General features: G+C 35.9%; 2 protein-coding genes across 5 annotated transcripts in view; one reads left to right on the top strand and one right to left on the bottom strand.

Annotated features, from left to right (window-relative positions):
* Positions 1–356: 356 nt before the first annotated feature.
* Positions 357–5,724, bottom strand: LOC110030424 (KIN14B-interacting protein At4g14310). The gene is given in 4 exon segments (XM_020733133.1): positions 357–1,032; positions 2,325–2,670; positions 2,673–2,931; positions 3,734–5,724. Coding segments are annotated over 4 exon segments (2,970 nt in total). The 5' UTR covers positions 5,591–5,724; the 3' UTR covers positions 357–524.
* Positions 5,725–9,957: 4,233 nt separating this feature from the next.
* LOC110030417 overlaps positions 9,958–20,421 on the top strand; it is a 38,465-nt gene continuing 28,001 nt past the window's right edge. For 2 of the 4 annotated variants that reach the window (XM_020733118.1, XM_020733122.1), the window contains exons 1-7: positions 9,958–10,131; positions 10,220–10,298; positions 10,755–10,832; positions 11,132–11,223; positions 11,319–11,357; positions 19,209–19,262; positions 20,045–20,119. In XM_020733118.1, the coding sequence (XP_020588777.1) occupies positions 10,766–10,832; positions 11,132–11,223; positions 11,319–11,357; positions 19,209–19,262; positions 20,045–20,119 (327 nt within the window). In that variant the 5' untranslated portion in view covers positions 9,958–10,131; positions 10,220–10,298; positions 10,755–10,765. Of the gene's footprint in view, positions 10,132–10,219; positions 10,299–10,754; positions 10,833–10,895; positions 10,935–11,131; positions 11,224–11,318; positions 11,358–19,208; positions 19,263–20,044; positions 20,120–20,421 lie in introns of those variants that run through there. The other 2 variants (XM_020733120.1, XM_020733121.1) reach the window with 2 other exon arrangements.

Below are 20,421 nucleotides of genomic sequence, written 5' to 3'. Positions count from 1 at the left end.
AGACTTACATATCATCAAATTGAAGAAAACTGTTTTTTTTAAGAATTTCATATTGAAGGAATGATATCAGCCACTATCTGTCTCTCAAGTGTATGCCCTCTTTACTATCAGCATCCTACCAGCTACATTTTGTTTGATAAAAAAGAAGGGATATTTACATACAATCACATAAATTTTATAAATTTACATATATAACACCTAAAGTTTGACATTTGGCGTCATAAATTATGCATGAAAAAAATTTGTTTTACTTTCAAATGACAGTAATGATGATATTTTTAATGTAATATTAAAGATTTAAATGGTATACATGCAAATATGAAAGCAGTGCCCCCCAAAAAGAAAAAAATAAGATAAGATAGTAAGAGGATTCATTTATAGAAAAAAAAATCAGCACAATATGAAATAAAGACCAAAGTTTTTCATTTCTACAACTAGAGAGAAGCAAGCATCTGCTGCTGTTCAAACTAAAATAGACTGTGAAGTCATTGACTGCTACAGAACAACCACATACACATACAAATCTATAGCAGATACTTCCAAAATGCGGGTCGGTCCCTCGATATAACAAGCACCCTCGAATCCATATAATCAAACGTCGGTCGAAATAAATCATCTGGACCAATAGTTTCCTTCACTGCATCTGTGTTTCCATGGTCATTCAAAGCATCAAACACAAACAGTCCCATGCCACATATGCCCATAACAATATTGGAGTTTCCCCAAACTTGAGTGATTGATGAGTGATGATAATGAGAGTTGAATTCTGGCATCAGATAGGTGGCCACAAGACTCGCTTTGCGGAGCGAAAAATGCTCGACATGTGAGCGCAGGCTGCCGCTCTTCACAGATAATGTTCCTTCAGTGCTCCCGAGTAAAATGAAGTCGCCGCGGGAGAAGATGGAGAGAGCATTGGCGCCATGCCTGGATATCTTGAGTCCTATGCCCGAAGGAACTCGAAAATCAAACACATTAAGACTATCCTGAGTGCATACAACACCATCGTTCCCCTCCACTTCAGTAGAGCTCGCCCTGCATTAGAAGCATAAATCCTTAGCAAATTGTACTCCGGGTTTAAAAGCTAAGATCAAACCGCAAGACGGGAATTCTTGAAACGAGAAGGTTGGCTTTGCAAATGTTTGGGTTGGGATGGCACCATTTTTAAAAAAAATACAAATGTAAGCCTAGCCTACTCAATAAATTAAATTAAGATGGTTGGTTCACAGTAATTTGGATAGCATTACATTAAGGGGCATTTACATACATCCCACCCAATTCTTAAGTTATTTGGATAGCATTTACACACATACATTAAGGGGCATTTACATATCTAACACTAAACATCAATATTTTTTTAATGTTATTCCACCCAAATCTTTCATAACACATCAATAGTAACACCATTTTTAACTTTTAAAAAGTGATATGCACTTTTTCATGCATAGATAAGGTGGCATGCATGTAAAAACTGAAGTCTAGAAATTAGATATGTAAATACATAGGAACTAAGTGGCATTGACGTAAATCTTCCTACATTTAAATAAATGTTATTCACAATAGTGTTACCTATCAAGTGTTATTGAATCTCTTCAGTATAATCCTACTCGAAGAATATTAAGAATGACAGTCGTGTTACTATTTATTTTAGGGAAATTTATATGCATACCACATAATTTTATGCATGTACATATCGAACACCTAAAGTTTGACATTCACATTTACAATACCTTGATATTATAAACCTATGCATATGTGCATTTCGCTTTTAAAATATTAATTAATAATAATGGTGTTAAAGATTTGAGGGTTATGCATGTAAATACCATATTTTAGGAGTTAGAATGTAAATTTATATGAGAATTGTATGGTACGTAAAAGCCCGTTTATTTTAACAATCATTAGCTTTAAAATCTAGACATCATCATTTTGGAAGGACATTTAGATGTAATCAATGAGAAGTTAAGTCTTAGCTCTGTAACTGTGTTATTTAATGGTGCTACCAAACCAAACAACAATGTTAATAACATAACATAAAATAGCATATGCTACTACGCTAGTGAATCAAACAGGCACAAATTTTCATCTTTAAATACTAATTGGGCCTATAATTTTGCATAACTAGAAGCTTGGTAAAATTTTGTAAAAATCATTGCACCTACCGTAGGAAAATTGGTAAAACTATTATGCATTATCACGTATGTAGAGAATCATCATTCTTAATGAAAAAAGAACACCAAAAAGTTGCCCACATCGAAATTTAACTTACAAGAACAAAAAGAATGAGAAGTTTCGGAGAGAAATGCCACAATGAAACAAGAAATCACCTTTGACGGATGCCAGCGCCTATCTCAGCATCTGTGTTGTTCACATGAAGCGAATATATTTTTTTGCCAACAAAAGGTACAGATAGGGTTGGCTGTGGATTGAGCGAATTAACATCCCAAAGAGTAATGGCTTCCCTCTCCGCTATTATAACCTTCCCCCTGTTCCTCCATTGCAGAGGGCTTGAGTATTCCATCTCAGCAACCAAACCACTCGCTTCCCACGTCATCACCAGATCACCGTCACGGATATCATAAGCATGCACGACCTTCTGCCCGCTCGATGTGGAGATCAGCAATGGTCCACACGGCCTACACCAATTAGATCGATTTTCCAATGCGTGTAGGGGGAGCTTCTGGTAATGGAAGACACCTCAGTTCTGCTTGATGAGCCTGAAAAGGTATTTTCTTTCCCCCCCACAACACGAGAAGCTTTAACATCTTTTGTGTAGAAGTCCCAGGAACAAAATCCAGACTCTAAAGCATTTCCAGCTGATGCTGCAACAACATATTGTCCAGAGCATCCATCGATTCCAGGTGCACGAATTAACCAACAGTCGCCCCATAAATTACTCGGAAAACCAGTTGGAGATTTGTATTCAGACTTCACCTATTACAGGCATGGGTCTCGGGTCAAATTCAATCCAAAATAGAGAAGAAAATTGATGACAAGAAGGTAAGAATAAGAGCAATTTTCAATGAATGGATAATTTAATAAAGAAATATTTACATGCACACCACTCAATTCCTAAGGATTTACGTATCTAACACCAAATTTTCAATTTTTACAATTTATACACACACGCACGCACACACACTTATGCATAGAAAGGTGTAATTCACTTTTTAAAAGTTTAAAAAGTGGTATTTTTGAAGTGATAGAAAGATTTGGGTGGTGAAAATGTAAAAACTAAAGTATTGGTGTTAGATAAGTAAATATATAGGAATTGGCTGGTATGCATGTAAATGCCCTGTCATGGATGTCAAGCAAACGAATATCATGCATTTGGAGTAACTCTTTAAAACAGTTTGACAAAAGTGGCATCATCCTTCAGCTGATATGGTATTAGAAATGGTTAAGGACAGAAAGAATTGTAATTTTCAAAAAACGAACTTCGAAAAAAATGGGAGAATTTACATACATAGCACACAGGTCTTATGCATTTACATATATCACACTTAAACTTTCATACTTATACGCATAGCACTCAAACCATTAATATCACATCAAAAATAGTACTATTACCACTTTTTAAGTCAATGCACCTTTTTATGCATAGGTTTAAACCAACAAAGTTCTATGTATGTAAATATGGAAGTATGGATGTGAGAAATGTAAATACATAAGAATTCAGTGCTACGAATGTAAATTTCCCAAAAATAGCACAAGGATTTTTATGACAGTGGCATGCCTCTGAGTTGGAAATGTCATAGTAGGAACAAGAATTATCATCGTGAGCAAGAAGAACAGCTCCTCCAGAAACAAACCATCCCCCAGTTGAAACCTTCCTACCAATTTCAGACAGCTGATGAATATTAGACTCCTCGGTACCTATACATGACATTGATGGAGGATAATTCTCTGGAGTACCAACTTCTTCAATTTTTTCATTAGATTCCAAATCAACCTCCTGTTGTTGCCCTCTAGTCATGCTCCTTGAATCATTTTGAACAGATGATATATTCTCAGGTTGCATTTTGTTCACCATGCCATGAGTGAATTGGATGTTTACATCAAACTTTTTAGGTTTAGACTGCTCTTCTCTTAAAGAAGCCAAAAAGTCCAGTCCAATGAGGTTTTCATCAGTCAAACCATCATCGATATTTTGGCCTCCATTAATCCTCAAACAAGCCGGTTCACAGATACTACCCTGTTCTGCTGAGATGACCGATGAAAGGCGATCCCTCATTAACTTATGATGTGGGAAGAACCTAGCTTCCAGTTCATCAAGGTTCGAGCTTTTTATGGAAGGTAATGAATTCCTTGTTTTCTGTGACAGATTTGAAACTACACAATCGTCAAGTTTGACTGAAGACGAAGAAAATGAGTCAAATTTAGCCCCATCTTTAATGTCATGCACTGCTTTTTCAACCCCAGATATTTTCTTCTGGATGTCAGAAAGAACTAGACTTGATTTACCTGGTTTGTTCTTGTCTAACATGTCTTTGGTCTGCTTGATCTCCATGGCTATTTTAAGAACTTTAGATTCTAGTAGTGCAAGCTTCTCATGGAGGTTGCTCTGATAGCCATTAGCAGTAGCTGCAGAGCAAACCTCCTTCACGGCTTCCACCCCATCATTTCCCTTAGCTACTACTGTTTCAAAACCTAAATTCAAGCAATTTTTCTCAATATGAACTGCTGTATTATCAACATGAACCCCTCCTCCCGTCTCGCAGAGGTTTTTAGAAATCAAATCCAAGGCCCCCTTGTTCATTAAGCTCTGAGCATGGCCCGCATCATCTTTGTCGCTTCCCACTGTTTCATTTGCATCGACCGAAACAACTTCGTCTGCGTGACTTTCTAAAACCATAACCCCATTGCTCCCGATCCTATCAGCTGGCTTCGCGTTAAAACCAGAAAAATCTTTCCTGACAAAGTTTTGAGAATCAGAGTGACCAATGTCCAATTCTTCAGCTTTACGAGCAACTTTCTTTAAAGCCTTATAAGAACACTGCTGAGGCTTTGCGCCCAGAAATCCTTTCGATTTGCAGACATCTGTAACCCCTCTCATCAAGTTCACATATTTCTCACTGTTTACACCAGAATTCTTAACCAGTTGGCATTTTCCCGCCAATTCCTTATCCAAAGTCCTAAATCCAGAAAAGCTTCTTCTTTCCGGGAAGCCAGAAAGTCTAGGGATGTTATCGCAACGAAAATCAGTAACTTTACCTCTGGAGAGGGAACATGCAGAGCGGATGACAGCGGCTGCGGGCTTCTGGGCATGCTTGAGCGGCGGATTCTCAGATCGAGCAACGGAAGGCCGGCCGGCTGAGAGGGGTCTTGGTTTATCTTTTCCGGTAAAAGAGCCGGATATAGACGGCCGACCTGCGGAGATGGGCCGGGGATTCTCCTTCCCATTATGGTCGAGCCGAGGAATAGAGGGCCGACAGACAGAGGTGGATCGTGGGAGCTCTTTCTGGGGTGCAGCGAGGGGGATACACTGCGATCTTGGCTTGTCCTGGTGACAATTAAGGGATAGGGTTTTTCCGGGCTTGGAAGCGGTGATCTTTCCACCCGCTCCTCCCCTCTCTTTGAGCCTGGAGGACATTTCTCTAGGGTTTAGGAGCGAGAGGGAGCGGTCCAGTGGTGGTGTGGTTGGATGATAAGAGAGAGAGAGAGAGAGAGAGAGAGAGAGTGTGCGTGTGTGTGTTGACTGTGTGCCGGTGTAAATGCGATTTTGAATTTCAAATCAAAAATGGCTCTGCGATTGAAGGGCCGAAATTTTAGATGGAAACTTGTATTATATCATTTTCTTTTTTTTTATTTTTACTATTAACATAAAATATTAAATATAACATTTTAATTATTCAAATTTCTATAACATTTAATCACTCTTTTTTACTCTCTAGTCAAGATTTTAAATAAAAATTTTGAGTGATTAAAATATTATATTTAAAATTTAGGTGATTATGTTATATTTAATTTTTTTGTTGCTATTATATATTTTTTAATGAAAAAAAAAAGTTTGTAAGGCTTTGCAAATCAGACCAGATGTCAAAGCTAAAGATGAAGATGTTCAAGATTTATTGGTTCGATTCATTAGTTTTATCAGGGTCAAACCAATAGTTGAATAAAATAATGTAATAAATAAATAATTAATTAATTAAATATGATCGAAATAATGTAATAATACAAATATAAAAAAAGGTAAATAAATAAAATACAATCACAACTAATATATTTGTAAATACAACCGCATATTTAAAACTACTAACCTATCTTTTATACTTATGCATGAAAATGTGCATTTCATTTTTTAAAAATAAAAATAATTTCATTTTTTATGTGATATTAAATATTTGAATATTGTGTATGTAAATATGAAAGTTTATGTGTGAGTATGAAAATTCTAAAAATGAGAAGGAAAATTATAACTAAACAAAAGTGTGAAAAACTCAAACCTTCTCATAGACAAATGAGTTTCCTTTGGATGGTGAAGCATTCTTATACAGAGTATTGAGCCACCATCATCATTTAGTATATCAGTATACAAATTATTCAGCATCAGAAATTAAACCAAGACAAATCTAGATTTTAAATGAATAAATTTATAAGAATTCAAACGCATGTATGAAAATCCTTTTTGTTTCATTTTTTAGAAAATGAATAAACATTCTAACATCCCTTTTCCTTAAAAATATGATTCTCCCTATGAAATTTCCAAATATCAAAAAGAAAATTAAAATAAAATAAAAATAAGAAAGCATACACAAACTGACTCATAGACAAATGAGTTTTCTTTGAAGAGCGAAGAGTTACTTATATACTTATGCACAGCACAAAGTTAAGGCCACCTTCATTCGTTGGTATATCGATATATGGATTATTCAACAGCTAAAATTAAACCAAGATGGATTTCACCTTCCACTAAGTTGCAAGAATCCATACAATTTAAGGGCTCATCAAATTCCCTGAATATATAGAAATTTGGGGAATCAAAAGCTCATATTTACCGTACAATTACTATGTTCGCCCATTGCACGCAGAGATGCGTGCGGTGGAGATGCGTGCGGTGGGCCAATAAAAACTCCTCATTTACCAAAAAGTGTATGTCAGTGAACCCACTTTTAATTTTTTTTTAATTTCATTGGACGTCGTCCGCATGCAATAAGAGCTCTATATTTACCTATGTAATTTCATTGGACGCCGTCCGCATGCAATAAGAGCTCTATATTTACCTATGTTCCATAAAAAAATCATCTTACCAGCCAATTCTCAGTGGTTACCCTCAAAGACTTGGGTCATCTAAGGGACTCTAACATCGTGGCATGAGAAGAGTGCCAATCTCTAAATCACCACAATAAAAGAAAAATCACCATCGTATGATTGTCATGATCAACTTAAATGATGATTCCAACATATTGTTAAATCATATGGTTGTAAATATTTTAATTTTGATGTTGAAAATATAAATATATAAAAAATGTATGGTATGCATGTCAATCCCATATTTTTATACATACATAGAAAACTAGAAAAATATGATTGCAGAACAAGATATGCCCGGATCCATGCAAAATTTATAGAATTCTGCATCCGGTTGACTATGATGGGAAAAAGAAGATCCACACCATTCCAAATAAGAACCTTTGCATTTAGTCACAAAAAAAAATAAAAGTAAATAAATAAAATAAAATAAAATAAAATAAAATAAAAAAAGAACTTATAGGGAAGAAGGAAGAAAATGATTAAAGCAGGAGAGGAAAGAAAAAGGCTTCTCACATTGGTCGTTCCTGCAAGTGAAACACTTCTTCCTTCAACTCCTTTGGCTTCAGAAGAATATGCCCATCAGGTGCAAAGATCCCACCATGCTTCTCAGCTCCATACTATGGCTTTGTGCTCATTAGGGCCGACCAAACAAGCTCGTGGCTACGAGCCTAAAAGCGAAGTGAGATTTGGTTGCCTTTTTGCGACTCATATATCGCAAAAATTGATTCCTATGAACCAAAAGATCCCGTGAAACATCCTCAATTTTCCGGTTTGACGAGCTTTTCGCTAGTCTGGTGTGAGGAGCATGTTTTAGCCAAATCGGAACCGAGCTTGGGAGTAGTTCACGATAAAACGGATTGAACTGGCTGTTCTTATTCAGTTTGTAAACCATTGCACCCGATCAAAACATCAATGAACAAAAATACATAAATACATAAAAAAATAAACTAATCACAATAATGTTCCGCACATCTAAAGCTTCAAGTAAAAAGATGTTTTCTTCACCAACCAAAGAACTTCCAACTCTACCGAATCAGAATAATCTTCGACAAAGAACCTCAATTGAACCCAACAAGAGAAAAATTTGAATGAAAGAGCATTCACTACAAATGAACCCAACATCAGATGAACACAACATTAGATGAATGGATGAAGTTCATCAAAATGAAAGATACGAATCCAACGAACTTACAAAATAACAAATGAACCCCACGTCCAACAGTCAAGAGAATCCTGCAAGAATCTTAAGAAAAACAACCAAAATCTGAAAGATAAAGAATGAAAAAAATATTACAATGAGATCAATATATCTAACGCCATATATAATTATTTAAAATCCTTCCAAGAAATAAAACTACATCTAGGTTAACCGGAGAATTAACTGTGCAACAAAAATATATCAACTTATGCTCTAATTATATCACTAGTTCTGTAAGTTGAAACAAAATTCAACAAAGAAGCCAATAATTAAATATCTGTAACAAAGACTTATAAAAAAACACAAAAATCAAAACAGAAAGTTGAGAGATTAGCCAAGGCATATATCTTATAATGGTTGAGTTCAACTAAAATGTTTGAATAACATTATAGCCGAAAAATCAGAAAAAAAACTAAATATAATAATTATTCTTATATAAAAAAAAAACCACCATTTCTTGAAGTTGAAAGAAGTTATACTAAAAGAAACATACAAGTGAAGTACATATTCAGATGAGTGCTACATCTCCGGGAAAAGAAAGAGAATGAAAGTTCAAAGAAAACAACTGAGCCACGTACGAACACCGAGGCAAAATATGAAGGTTTGATTCATGGATTAGAGCTAGCCATCTAAATGAACATAAAAAATATCAAGGTATATGGGGCCAATCCGACACTGTCTTGATATTGCACATCCTCAAACTTCTCATGTAGATGATTTGTTCTCCTCCCATTATGCGTTGACAATTCTTCCTGTGGGGAAGGACACTCTTCCAGTTGAACCCGTTCCCCTCCCGTGATTGGGGTTCCTCCTAAGGGCGCGACTGCTTCGAGTACTTCCATGAACTGTCTTGACATATGATTTGTTATCCGAGTCCTCAGGTCTTGCAGTCCTTACTGGACGAATTCCTCCATGTATTCTGTAGTGCAACCTCCTTCCATTAAGTTTCTCTTATTAGTCTTTACTTGTTGTTGCTGATTTTGGGCTCCTGTTCTTGTTGTTGGCATGTCTCCATGCTCGCCGCACCTAAAATAATGTTGAATCCAAAAGTGTCTTGAAAACACACACAAGGAATAAAACGTACAAAGAGAGAAAGAAGAAATGATAATGAACAGTAAATAGTTAGTAAACCCTTAATTATGAAAACATTTTCTTTATAGACATAGGTCATTGGTTTTATAAAATTACATGCTAGTTCCTCATCATTAACTTTTTTGGAGAGGCCTTTTAGTAAGTTACAAGAATATCAAATACAACAAGATCGATTGATTCGTTTGGTGGGTGGGAATCTTGTCGATTGACCGCTTTTCATTTACTTATCAATTATTGATCATGGTAGAATCTTATGGCGATCATTTCAATTGAAATCATTATTCGTTCAAAGGGACGAAGTCTTTCGATACTCACTCCTTTCTTCTAAACTGTCCGATTATCTTGAGATTCATGCCTATGTATTTTTTTTTATACATGTAGTATCTATGTAAATATCTTTTATTTTTTTATTTTTTCGCGGGTGAAAAGACCGACACAATCTCCGGCTTCTGAGTTCGCTAGTTTCGTCAATCCAGCAAGAGCTTTCGTTCGGTTTTATTCACTCTATTTCGCCAGCCCCAACGTCGGGGGAGAAGCGACTTTCAGCGAGTTCTCTTCAAATTCTCTCCCATCGCATTTTCATTTCCTAGGTTTTGTGATCTGCGATTCTCTTCAGTAGTTATCACTTGTTTTTCTCCTCTTCGTTATCATATTTGCAGTTTTTTTATCCTGATTCAGAGCGCAGTAGAGCAAGTCTCTGAGCTGATCATTATTTAATTGTTAATAGTTCTGAAAGAGGCCTGCTTTGATTGTTTCGGTATGCCAACTTCGATCATTAAGGCTATTATTTATCGCATCCGGGATTCTTCAACTTGGATCATCTGCTTTTTTAATTACTATAGGAGATTAATTCAACAATGCAAATGTTGCTCTATTTGCTGCAACATTTTTTGTTTTTTTTCCTGTGCAAGTGAATGCAATCTTTGAATAATTTAGAATGTATTACGTAAGTGCCAAATTTATGGGAATGTTTGAACAATGCTGTGCTCAAAAAAGGAATTTACTCTTAAAGTGGTGCCATATCTGCTAACATAAATATGATCAATCTCAAATTTAGAGCTATCCATCTTAAAAAATTTCCTTAGTTTTATTAAACATGTTATGAGCAAACATTATGTCTGGGTAACACGTTTTATGTTTTGGTAAAACATCTTATATTTAAGTGGCAAATCTTATCTATATGAAAGTTCTTATTTCTTATATTTGCATGTAGGCCTGACTGAAATGTTGCTTGGTAGACAGAAGCTGTGTGATGGATCATGTTCCCTCGTGATTTGGTATGCTTTTGTAGGTAAAGAGTTTCATTATGGTTCTAGTTTCAGCCAGAACTAAATTAGTTTCAATTAATTTACAGATTTTTAATAGATGTCAGATGTATTGGATCAATTTCTTTGTAAGTTATTTGTAGCCTTGTAGACTGTTGATCTCCCAAGTGGAGTTGTTAACTGCTTATGTGAATTAATTCTCATTTTCAAAACATGTATTGTATTCAAATGCAAGAACTATCTTTGCTTACTTTATTCATGAAATATTTTATATAATTTTTTTTAAACGTTCTTGTTTTTCTCATAATTTTTTTCTTCTCAACAGCCATATGTTTGTATTCACCTTTTGCTGCGCCGGCGGTGGCACCTTATTCCAACTGTTACGCTCTTGATAACAGCAGCCGCCTTGTTGATTTTGTATGCACTGTCATCTCGCTTAAAAGCTAGTGCATGTTGACAGTTTCATCTAATGTGTTTATTCGACTTATGTTTTTTCTTAAATTGCTTTTCAGACAGATTGGATTGGCCATGTTATTACACATGAAGGGAAGGTAACCCCACGAAATAATAATCTTCATTGCTTTCTAGATATGATCCTTATGTTTATATTATTGTCTGTTTTTGATCAACCGAGGGTTGTAGAATATTCTGTACAGTTTTTCTTGTACTAGAAAACCTTTAATACGTGAACCTAGGAAAATTTGAATGGCATGGAAAATTCTTGACCTTTTTTTATAGTTGACTTCCTAATAGACTAATAGTTGCCCTTACTGAATTAGCCAAAGCTTTTGAGTTGATGGGTGTCCATTCATTCTCACTTTTGGTGTCTCTCTCCCTTAAAAAGAGGCATTAGAGCCAATGATTTCAGTATAATAAAGTATTTTTTGTTGTTTTCTATTCCCGCACATCTTGGCAACTTCTACTAGGGTTGAACAGGTGTTGACCTCATTTTTAGTGAGGTCTTAGTCTCCTACTCCCAGAACCCAAAATCTAGCCTTATGAGTTCCTTGTTGACCAGCCTAGCGGACTAGCAATGGAGCCCACCTCCTGTAGAACTGCAAACCACTTCTTGACTCATTTTTGTGAAGAACTCGCATGAGTGGTTCCAAACACTCAACTTCTAGTTGCAAAGGTTAAGGACCAACATGTAGAGGCCCTGAAAATGAGTTCCTATAGGATCAAACTGTCTTAGGTGAACCCTTTGTGACTCGATTACTCGCGAATGCCGCAATTCACGCACTCACTGCACCACACACAACTTTGACTTGAATCGACTCGCCCGTCAGCGAACTCGTCCGGATGACCCCGGATGAAGATGACGAAATAGACCGCGCCGACGCGTCCGGAACGTCAATTTTAGCCTAGACCGCACCGACACGTCCGGAACCTCAATTTTAGCCAGGAAGGACACCCATATTGCTAGGGTTACACGCGAGCACAAATGACACAAAAATCGATGCACGTTTTTTTTAGTGAGCCGCGGGCCCGAACTCAACCCAGGTTCAACTCAGGTTCGATTTGGACTGGACGCAGGCTGAACAAGGGTTAAAAAATTTTGAATTTTAAATTTTTAAGTTTCAAATAGGCATTTAATCTCATTTTAATTGAAAGTTAAAGACTTTACTTTTGAATCTGCTTCATCAATGGAAACCTATTAAGTCCCCGCCAAAGTTTTAGTATAACGGCTTATTCGATTAAATTCAGCCCCGCTCCTGTTCTAAAAGGGGAACGCTGGCTTCTTCCTCGGGCGCTCGACACGATTCGACACCCTGTTTTTTCTCACGCTCGATCCCGTACACCTCCTCCTTCACAGACCGAAATCCTCCGCTCGCTCCTGCTCCCGTCTACTTCCTCTCTCGCGCGACCCAAGACTTCTTCCTCGGGTCTTCTCTGCGTCGAAGACTCTCCCGTTCGACTCCTCCTTCCTCTGTCGCCGAACGGACGAAGCCGCGTTCGACTCTTCCTTCCTCTGCCGTCCGATCGAAACCCCGCTCCGCGCTTCCTTCTCACGCCGAACAGTCGCTTGACGCTACTCCTCCCTGAACCGAAGGCCGCGCTCCCTCTATCCCACTCCGCTCGCACGCTCTCCTCTGCGATTCGACGCTGCGACACGAGCTCCTGTCCCTCTTTCTTTCTCGATCGAAGCCCCATTCGCCTCTCGTCCGCACCGAAGTCGCTGGCCCTCCTCTGCACGAAGCCGCTTAGCCTTCCCGTATACGTCTGATTCGCCTCCCCCTGCTCTCGACAGAACACCTTCGTTCTCTCTATGTCGATCGTCTGCCACACTTCGACGCGCAGGTTTGAACTCTCTGATCCTGATCTTACCTTCTACCTCGATTATTCCTTTCAGTTCACCACAAATCTTTTATCGAAGTATTTGGTTATAACAATTGAAACTTTCTGAGCTTATTGCATGCTACTACTACTGTTCTCAAACTTTTGTTATATCAGTTACTTCTCTGCATATTTCATATGGGTTGGTCTAGCATTGGAGGTAATTTTAATAATGTCTTTTTCTGTTCTTAATACCTGAACATTTTATTTGCGCTTGATAATATTCCAATCTTAATGTTGTCTTCTGAAAACTAATTACATGCTTAAAAGGCCGGTGACGATTGAAATCTTTTTACCGTTGCAGAGTTTTTTTTTTATCGAAATTGTGAAGATCCTTATGTTGGTTAAATGAATTTGCTTGCCTGAATCGATTGTTTGGATAGGAAGAATTACATACATACTACGCAATTCATATGTATTTACATATCCAGCACCCAAGTCTTGGAATCGACTTGTATGTCTAATACCTAAGCTTTGTTTTACACACATGCCACTCAATTGCTATGTGCTTGCATATCTATCACATTGGCTTCAATTTTTACGTGCATATCATACATGCTTATATTCTCTATATATGTGAAACCTAAGCTTTATAATTACACAACTCTGATCTTTAATTCTACGTAAGAGGTACTTCTATTTCGTAATATGAAATGTATCTTTTCATGCTTAGGATTTATATGCTAATTTGGAAATAATTTGGGCACCATTTTGGAGCAATTTCGACATTGTTTTGGGTACTTTTGCTTGCTGATTTAGAGAGGCTTACATAATGTTTTGAGGCGAATTTAAAGTCTGATTTTAACGCATTATTTTGGAGACGCTTTAGGTGCCAATTTAAACTGATTTTGTACACTGCTTTGGAGTCACTATAGGTGCTGATTCGGGCCAATTTCGATCGTTGTTTTGGAATCACTTTATGTGTCGATTCGGGCCGACTTTGTGCATTGCCTTGGAACAAACTTAAGTACTCTTTTTGAGAGTTTATTTAATTACAGGTGTTGAAAGATTTCACACGTTTTTTTAAGGTCTCCCTTGTCTTTACTAGTTTTGGAAGTGGGTCTGCCTCATCTTTTTTTGTTTTACTTCTTATTAAATGGTTAAGTCATAAAGATGGGGATTAATGATTTAATTAATTGGAAGATATAGAAAACCTTAAACCACCTTAAGCATAAGTTAGAGAGTAGGCTTCCTAGAGTTTTAGGAGCACACCCTAGGTGAGAGCCCATCCTCCTAGTCATCACATTCGGATCGATCAAAACACTGTTTTGGAATAGATTTAAGCACTCTTCTCGAGAGTCTATTAATTACAGTTGTTGAAAGATTATAAACACTTTTATGTTGATTCACATGTTATTTCCCCATTAGGTTTGTTAGTTTTGGAAGTGGATCAACCTTATCTTTTTTGCTTGTTTGGTTACATTTTGTTAAATGGTCAAGTCAAAAATGAGAATTTCTGATTTAATTACTTGGAAGACACTTATAAATATTTGAGACTTAGTTGAAAAAACACTTAATTGAGGGTGAAATGTCGTGAATAACTTTAAACAAAGTTAAAACATAGACTTCTAGATTTTAGGAGCACACCCTAGGTGAGAGTTCATCCACCTAATTCTCAGCATAGGCTTCTAGATTTTAGGAGCACACTCTAGTTGAGAGTCCATCCACTTAATTCTCAGCATAGACTTCTAGATTTTAGGAACACACCCTAGGTAAGCGTTCATCCACCTAATTTTTGAATGAATAATGAAACTAGGCACTTCAGCCTAATTCACAAATTGATTAAGACACAAGACATGAGGATGCACCGAGACGTAGTTCATGCTTCCTTAATTAAATCAATAGTGGAATTCTCTCAATGACTTAACCTACAATGAAACCTAGTGCACCAGGATTTGAGCTTGGATATTACACTCAAATCCTCCTGACAATTGAGAAAATTTGTTAATGCCACATATGGATCTTTGGACTAGGATAAGTTTAGGGTCTAAGTGGCGAGGGCAATGACGACATTGCTTATGTGTGCTTAAACGAGGGATACGGAGTGAGATTATTAAAATAGTATCTCTTACCTCAAGGTTCTTCTATAAGAGAGAGGAAATGATCGATGATGCTATTTGCCGACTCTTGGTGGAATCGTTGCCCCCGACACTCCTAGGTTGTCAGTAGTTCTAGCACGATTAGAGTGACCAGCCTGTGGACTATACGAATTTACAAAATATTTACAAAAATTAAAAAAACTGCATAAAAAAGACTTAAACAACCGCTTTTGCATAAAAATCAAATAATTTTTCTATGAAAATTTATAAAAGTTCATGGTTAGTCATTTGGATTGAGGTTAAGAACTAACAACTCTTATTCAAGATCGAGAAGCACACAACCCAGCTCTGAGCCCCCACTTTTATCAATGTCTTATACCCAGTCCTGATCTTTCATATGTGGCTAAGTGTTTCTTTAGCTCGTGATTTTTACAACTTATTTTTATGACTTAATTTTTTTTACAACTCATTTTTCTGACTTTTGCGTTGGGTTTTCTCGCCTTGTTTAATTTTCTTGCAAGTTTATTTAAATCTACTGCAAATCATGCAAATCATACTATGCTCGCAACATTAATAACGCAACAGTAGCAGATGCCCATGTACGCTTTTACAGTTTATTTACAGCATTTTACGTTACTGCATTTTACCTTTCAAGTACTTTTTATTTACCTGCAATTTGACTACTCTGCATGCAAAACCAAAATTGAAACAAAACAAAATCAAAGATTGACACCAAAACTGAGAAGTACAAATCACCAATCTCAAACACTTTAAACACTGGAATCATCGCTACAACAGGAGCTTGGAGCCAACTTTGTGGGCAGCACAACGAGGAATTCAAACCGAGCAGCAAGAGGATCTTCTTCAACATTATCTTTTCCTAGCATAATAACAACCCATAGGACTTCGAGGTAGCTCGCCTAGCGCGACGTAAATCCTCACTCCCTTTTTAGGCTCCTGTACAACCATGTTGTGCAGCGTAAGTCCTAACTCGCCTTAGGTTCCGAGGTTGTCGTGTGACACGACGTAAACTCTCTTATCTTCACAGGTTATTTGCATAATCGGGTATTATGCAAATGTAAGTCCCAAATAATAAAATTGGCAGGGTTGAACATTTTAATAACATCATCTATAAAAATGCAGCCAAACCTTACCTTTTCTTTTCTTTGGACTCCTAAAATAATTGTTCCTATTTGAGCCACTCCCACTTGTTTTTTTCACGTCCTACCTTGAAAACCTGAACCTTGAATTCTTGAAGACTAGAACCACTGATCATTATCGAGAATTTTCTCAACTAACTCCCGTCACTTGGGATGTAATTAACTATAGGGGTATTTTCTCAACTGACTCCCGTCACTTGGGATGTAATTAACTATAGGGGTTTGCCTCTATAGGGAACTTGTAACCCAGGTAAAATAAATCCTATTTAATCTTTGTATTAAATAGGGGAACTTGTCAGTCATACATAAAAGGTTCGCAGACCAAACGTATGTCACAAATCTCTTAGTTTGCAGGATTGAGTTTATCGCCGAGATCTACACTTATCTTTCGGGGGGGTGTAGTATTCGCGGTATCGGGCACGATTATGCAAACTATCAGACTAATGAGATTCATTTGGTCACATTTTTCAAAAAAATTAAAACATACTACTTCAAAAACCTAAACTATATACCTCTTATACTTAAATTAATTATACCATATTTTCTAATAATCATCGAAAAAGTTGACCGACAACAGGTTCAAGTGTTTTTGTCCCCATTGCTTATTTCTTGCCTTGCCACCCTTTTAACATAAGAAGTTTCATGAATTGCTGAAATTCTGTTAGTTGAAGTTCTGAAATTCCCAATTGTACCTTGGAACACGATTTCTATAAAGTCTATTGCATCCTGAACCTTTGTTGCAATTTTCTATGCACCTTGAACTTTGCTATTACTTACATGTAATTTGCTTGAAATGCTGTAATTTGCAAAGCATCCCTTGTATTGTTGTTGAGAAAATGTCATTGTGGTTCCAACCACAGGATATGAGTAGTATCTGAAGAGGCAAAGTGGAAAGCAAGAAATTTGTGGGTTATCTAGGAGCGACAAATTCTTCGCATGTCTCTAGGCCTTCTCAATGACATGGTCTTTGGACCTAAATTCGTTGTAAAGAACACCTGTGTATGTGGTGCTTTCATCCAATTTATGGTTTAATCATCTTCAAAGCACAGGATTTGGTTTGTTCATGGTTGCTACATTAGATTCCTAACATATAAATTGTTTTCATGATCACAGATTCTATTTTCTATCGATTAGCATGTCTTAGGGTTCTCCTCTTCAAGGTGGATTTGATTATCTGAAGCGGTCATACCATGCTTTTGAGTCATATTGGGAATATTTAAAGCCCAATTGAAACACAGAGTGAAAAAGAACATGAAAAAAATAAAATAAAAACAACATTAGAATTTTATTAATGTTCTCCTAATTCATGTCTGCATCTTGTTGCTGTCATTGCTGATTTTACTATGGTTTGATTTTGAAGAAAATACAACCCTAAATACTCATATACACTATAAGATGATGTTTCTTTTGTTTATAAAGAAAAAAAATCTAAGGCTATAAAGTTTCAAAATCACCATTATTGAAATAAACATAAATGTTTAATAGTCGTGGCTAAGTTTGCATATTGTATTTTTTTCATAGGAGAAGGATCCATAACTTAACTAGTCACAACAATGATATTTTGTGACTTTCAACCAAGTTTAATACGAGTCAATTGAGTCTCTAAGCATTGCATGTTCCATATTTATGTCCCTTCACCTTTGAATGATGATTAGGTAAACTTACACTCTTGGCCATTTCCATCTAGTGTGGCATTAGGACTTCATCTTGAGGATGGACACATTCTTGGGGATTTTGCCAACCTAGTCTTCTTGGAATGTACATAAATGGAGGCAATCCCTCATTCCTCTAGCTTCCAATATAATTTTCTTGATAGTGTGGCTAGATCATCTATATTGTTAGTAAGCTGGGTCAACTAGGTTGATATTGAGCAATGGAATCATGAGATAGTGATCAAATTAATCATTTATTATATTCAGTCTATTATAAATACTAGCAATTGTCATGACTTTTTTCAGAGGTTTGGAATTTCAAGGTAGTAATGGATTGCTTGACACTAAAATTCAAATTTTTATTTTATTTTCTATGACTAATGGTAAATAAATCAAATAATTTTAAATAGCCACTAATGATTAAATAAATCTAACATACAATTAGAAATATAATCATCTTCCTCTAGATTGACTGTGCATTATATAATTGTTTCTCTTCGGTCAATCATCTTCTAATCAATGGTTTAAACCTGAAAATGTTATTTTGACAAAGTTATCAATAACTTAGTGAGACATTCCAAAAATTACAGTAATATAAATGACTAAAAGATGCAATATGCATGCTAGTTAAGAATATTCATATTTAAAAAATTATATTAATTTAAGCACAATTGACATCTACAATATTGTTTGCCTTTAAGTGAGGATGTTTTGATCGATTCCGTTGAATGGTCATGGGAAATCTTTGGAATCATTTTAAATCAATATGCCTTTGAAACTCACGTTATAGCCAAAATATGATTAGACGACCCCCTTTTAGAGCCCAATTGAATAAATTGTGTTTGACATGGAAGTTCTCTCATTCTAAATTTGTACCTTGAGTAGTACTAGCTTGATCATGCCCGACTCGTTAGTCCTTTTTTTTTGTTTATTTCATCTTCTGATTAGTTTTCTTAGTGTAATTTGTTGTTTTATCGAATTAATATTTCACATAATTATCGCTAACCTTGGTGTCAATTTTTCTTAAGCCTTGTTCCTTACTTTTGTTCCTATTTGTAAAATTGTTCACTTATTACAAAATTTCTTATATAACGCTTTGTTTGTTTGGATATATGCAATTTTTTTCTTGATGCATGCTTGGAAAGCGAGCAATGGTTATATATTTCATCTATATCTCGAGATTTGCATCTAATGATGTTTATTTGGTCACCATGCAGGATGGTGATTTGGTTGTGCGATTTTGTAAAGACGTTGAATTCCGATCTCAGATGGTATGATGCACAAGTTCTAGTCATTGAATTAGTATTAGTTGAAGTATTTATTTCATTTATTAGATATGCCTTTTTTTGCTCCATTATTTTAAAATAATTTGGCAACAATAATGTGATATACGAATATGTTATATTGACTTGCATAGTTGGGGTAAAATTTATTTTCAACAAAAAATGTCTTGCACTAAAAATTAAAATGATGGTTTTATAAAAATAAACATCACTTTTTATTCATTCTCTTTTTGGGGCCTTTGCATAATACGACCCAATTCCTATGTATTAACATATCAACCACTCAAAACTTCCATTTTTACGTATAATAATACATAGGAATTGGGTGGTAGGTATGTAAATCTCCCGCTTTTATTATGCTTGATCCAGATGCGTTTGACTTTTAAATGAGCATGAAAGAATACTTTCTTTCATTTAAATTCCTTGATTTGTTTCTATCTAGCTTCAAATGCATAAATAGAAACAAAATGGAATCTCTATATTATTTGTGATTTATTTATTCGATGGAGCCGGCAAGATGGTTGATGTGGCCTCATTTTTCTAACAATTGGTATTTCCTATTTTCTACAAAGTGAAAATGTTTTAGAAACTTGTGGTTTAAAGGCAGTGGAATGAAGTTCTTTGCAGTTACTTTTATTTAGATTTTGGGTGCAATTTAGTGCTTTATAAGAAACATATGATCACCATCTATTGCTCCACCACTGATTTTTGGCAGCTTTTCTCTTTTTTAATTGACATTGCTATTGATACTTTTTTTTTATATTGTGTAGGGATACATTGATTTTGGCCGTTTTGGAACTCCTAACTATTTTGTAGCTGGTTCAGGATCTATAGACTTCATTCAGGCAAGTTTGAGCAAGAAAGGCAGGCTCAGCTTAATATTATTATAATGAATTCAAGTTATTCATATCATATACCAATATTCCTGTTGAACTGGACCAGTAATATTGGCTTGATTCTACCACCCATAGATTGAATCTGTCTTCACTTGAACTTTGCTTCTTACTGCTATTTTTGGTTATTGTTCTCACTGAAAAGGCATCTTATGTTTTACTTTAGTAATCATGCAATGAAAAGTTTTATTTAAAGGCAGTACCTTCTTTTCTAAATGTTGAAAATATGAGGGAAGAATACTTCATATTTCTTA

This window comes from Phalaenopsis equestris, unplaced genomic scaffold, assembly GCF_001263595.1.
Source record: "Phalaenopsis equestris unplaced genomic scaffold, ASM126359v1 Scaffold000716, whole genome shotgun sequence".
Taxonomy (NCBI): domain Eukaryota; kingdom Viridiplantae; phylum Streptophyta; class Magnoliopsida; order Asparagales; family Orchidaceae; genus Phalaenopsis; species Phalaenopsis equestris.
Note: the sequence above shows the minus strand (reverse complement) of the source record. Positions and strands in the feature narration are given on the sequence as shown.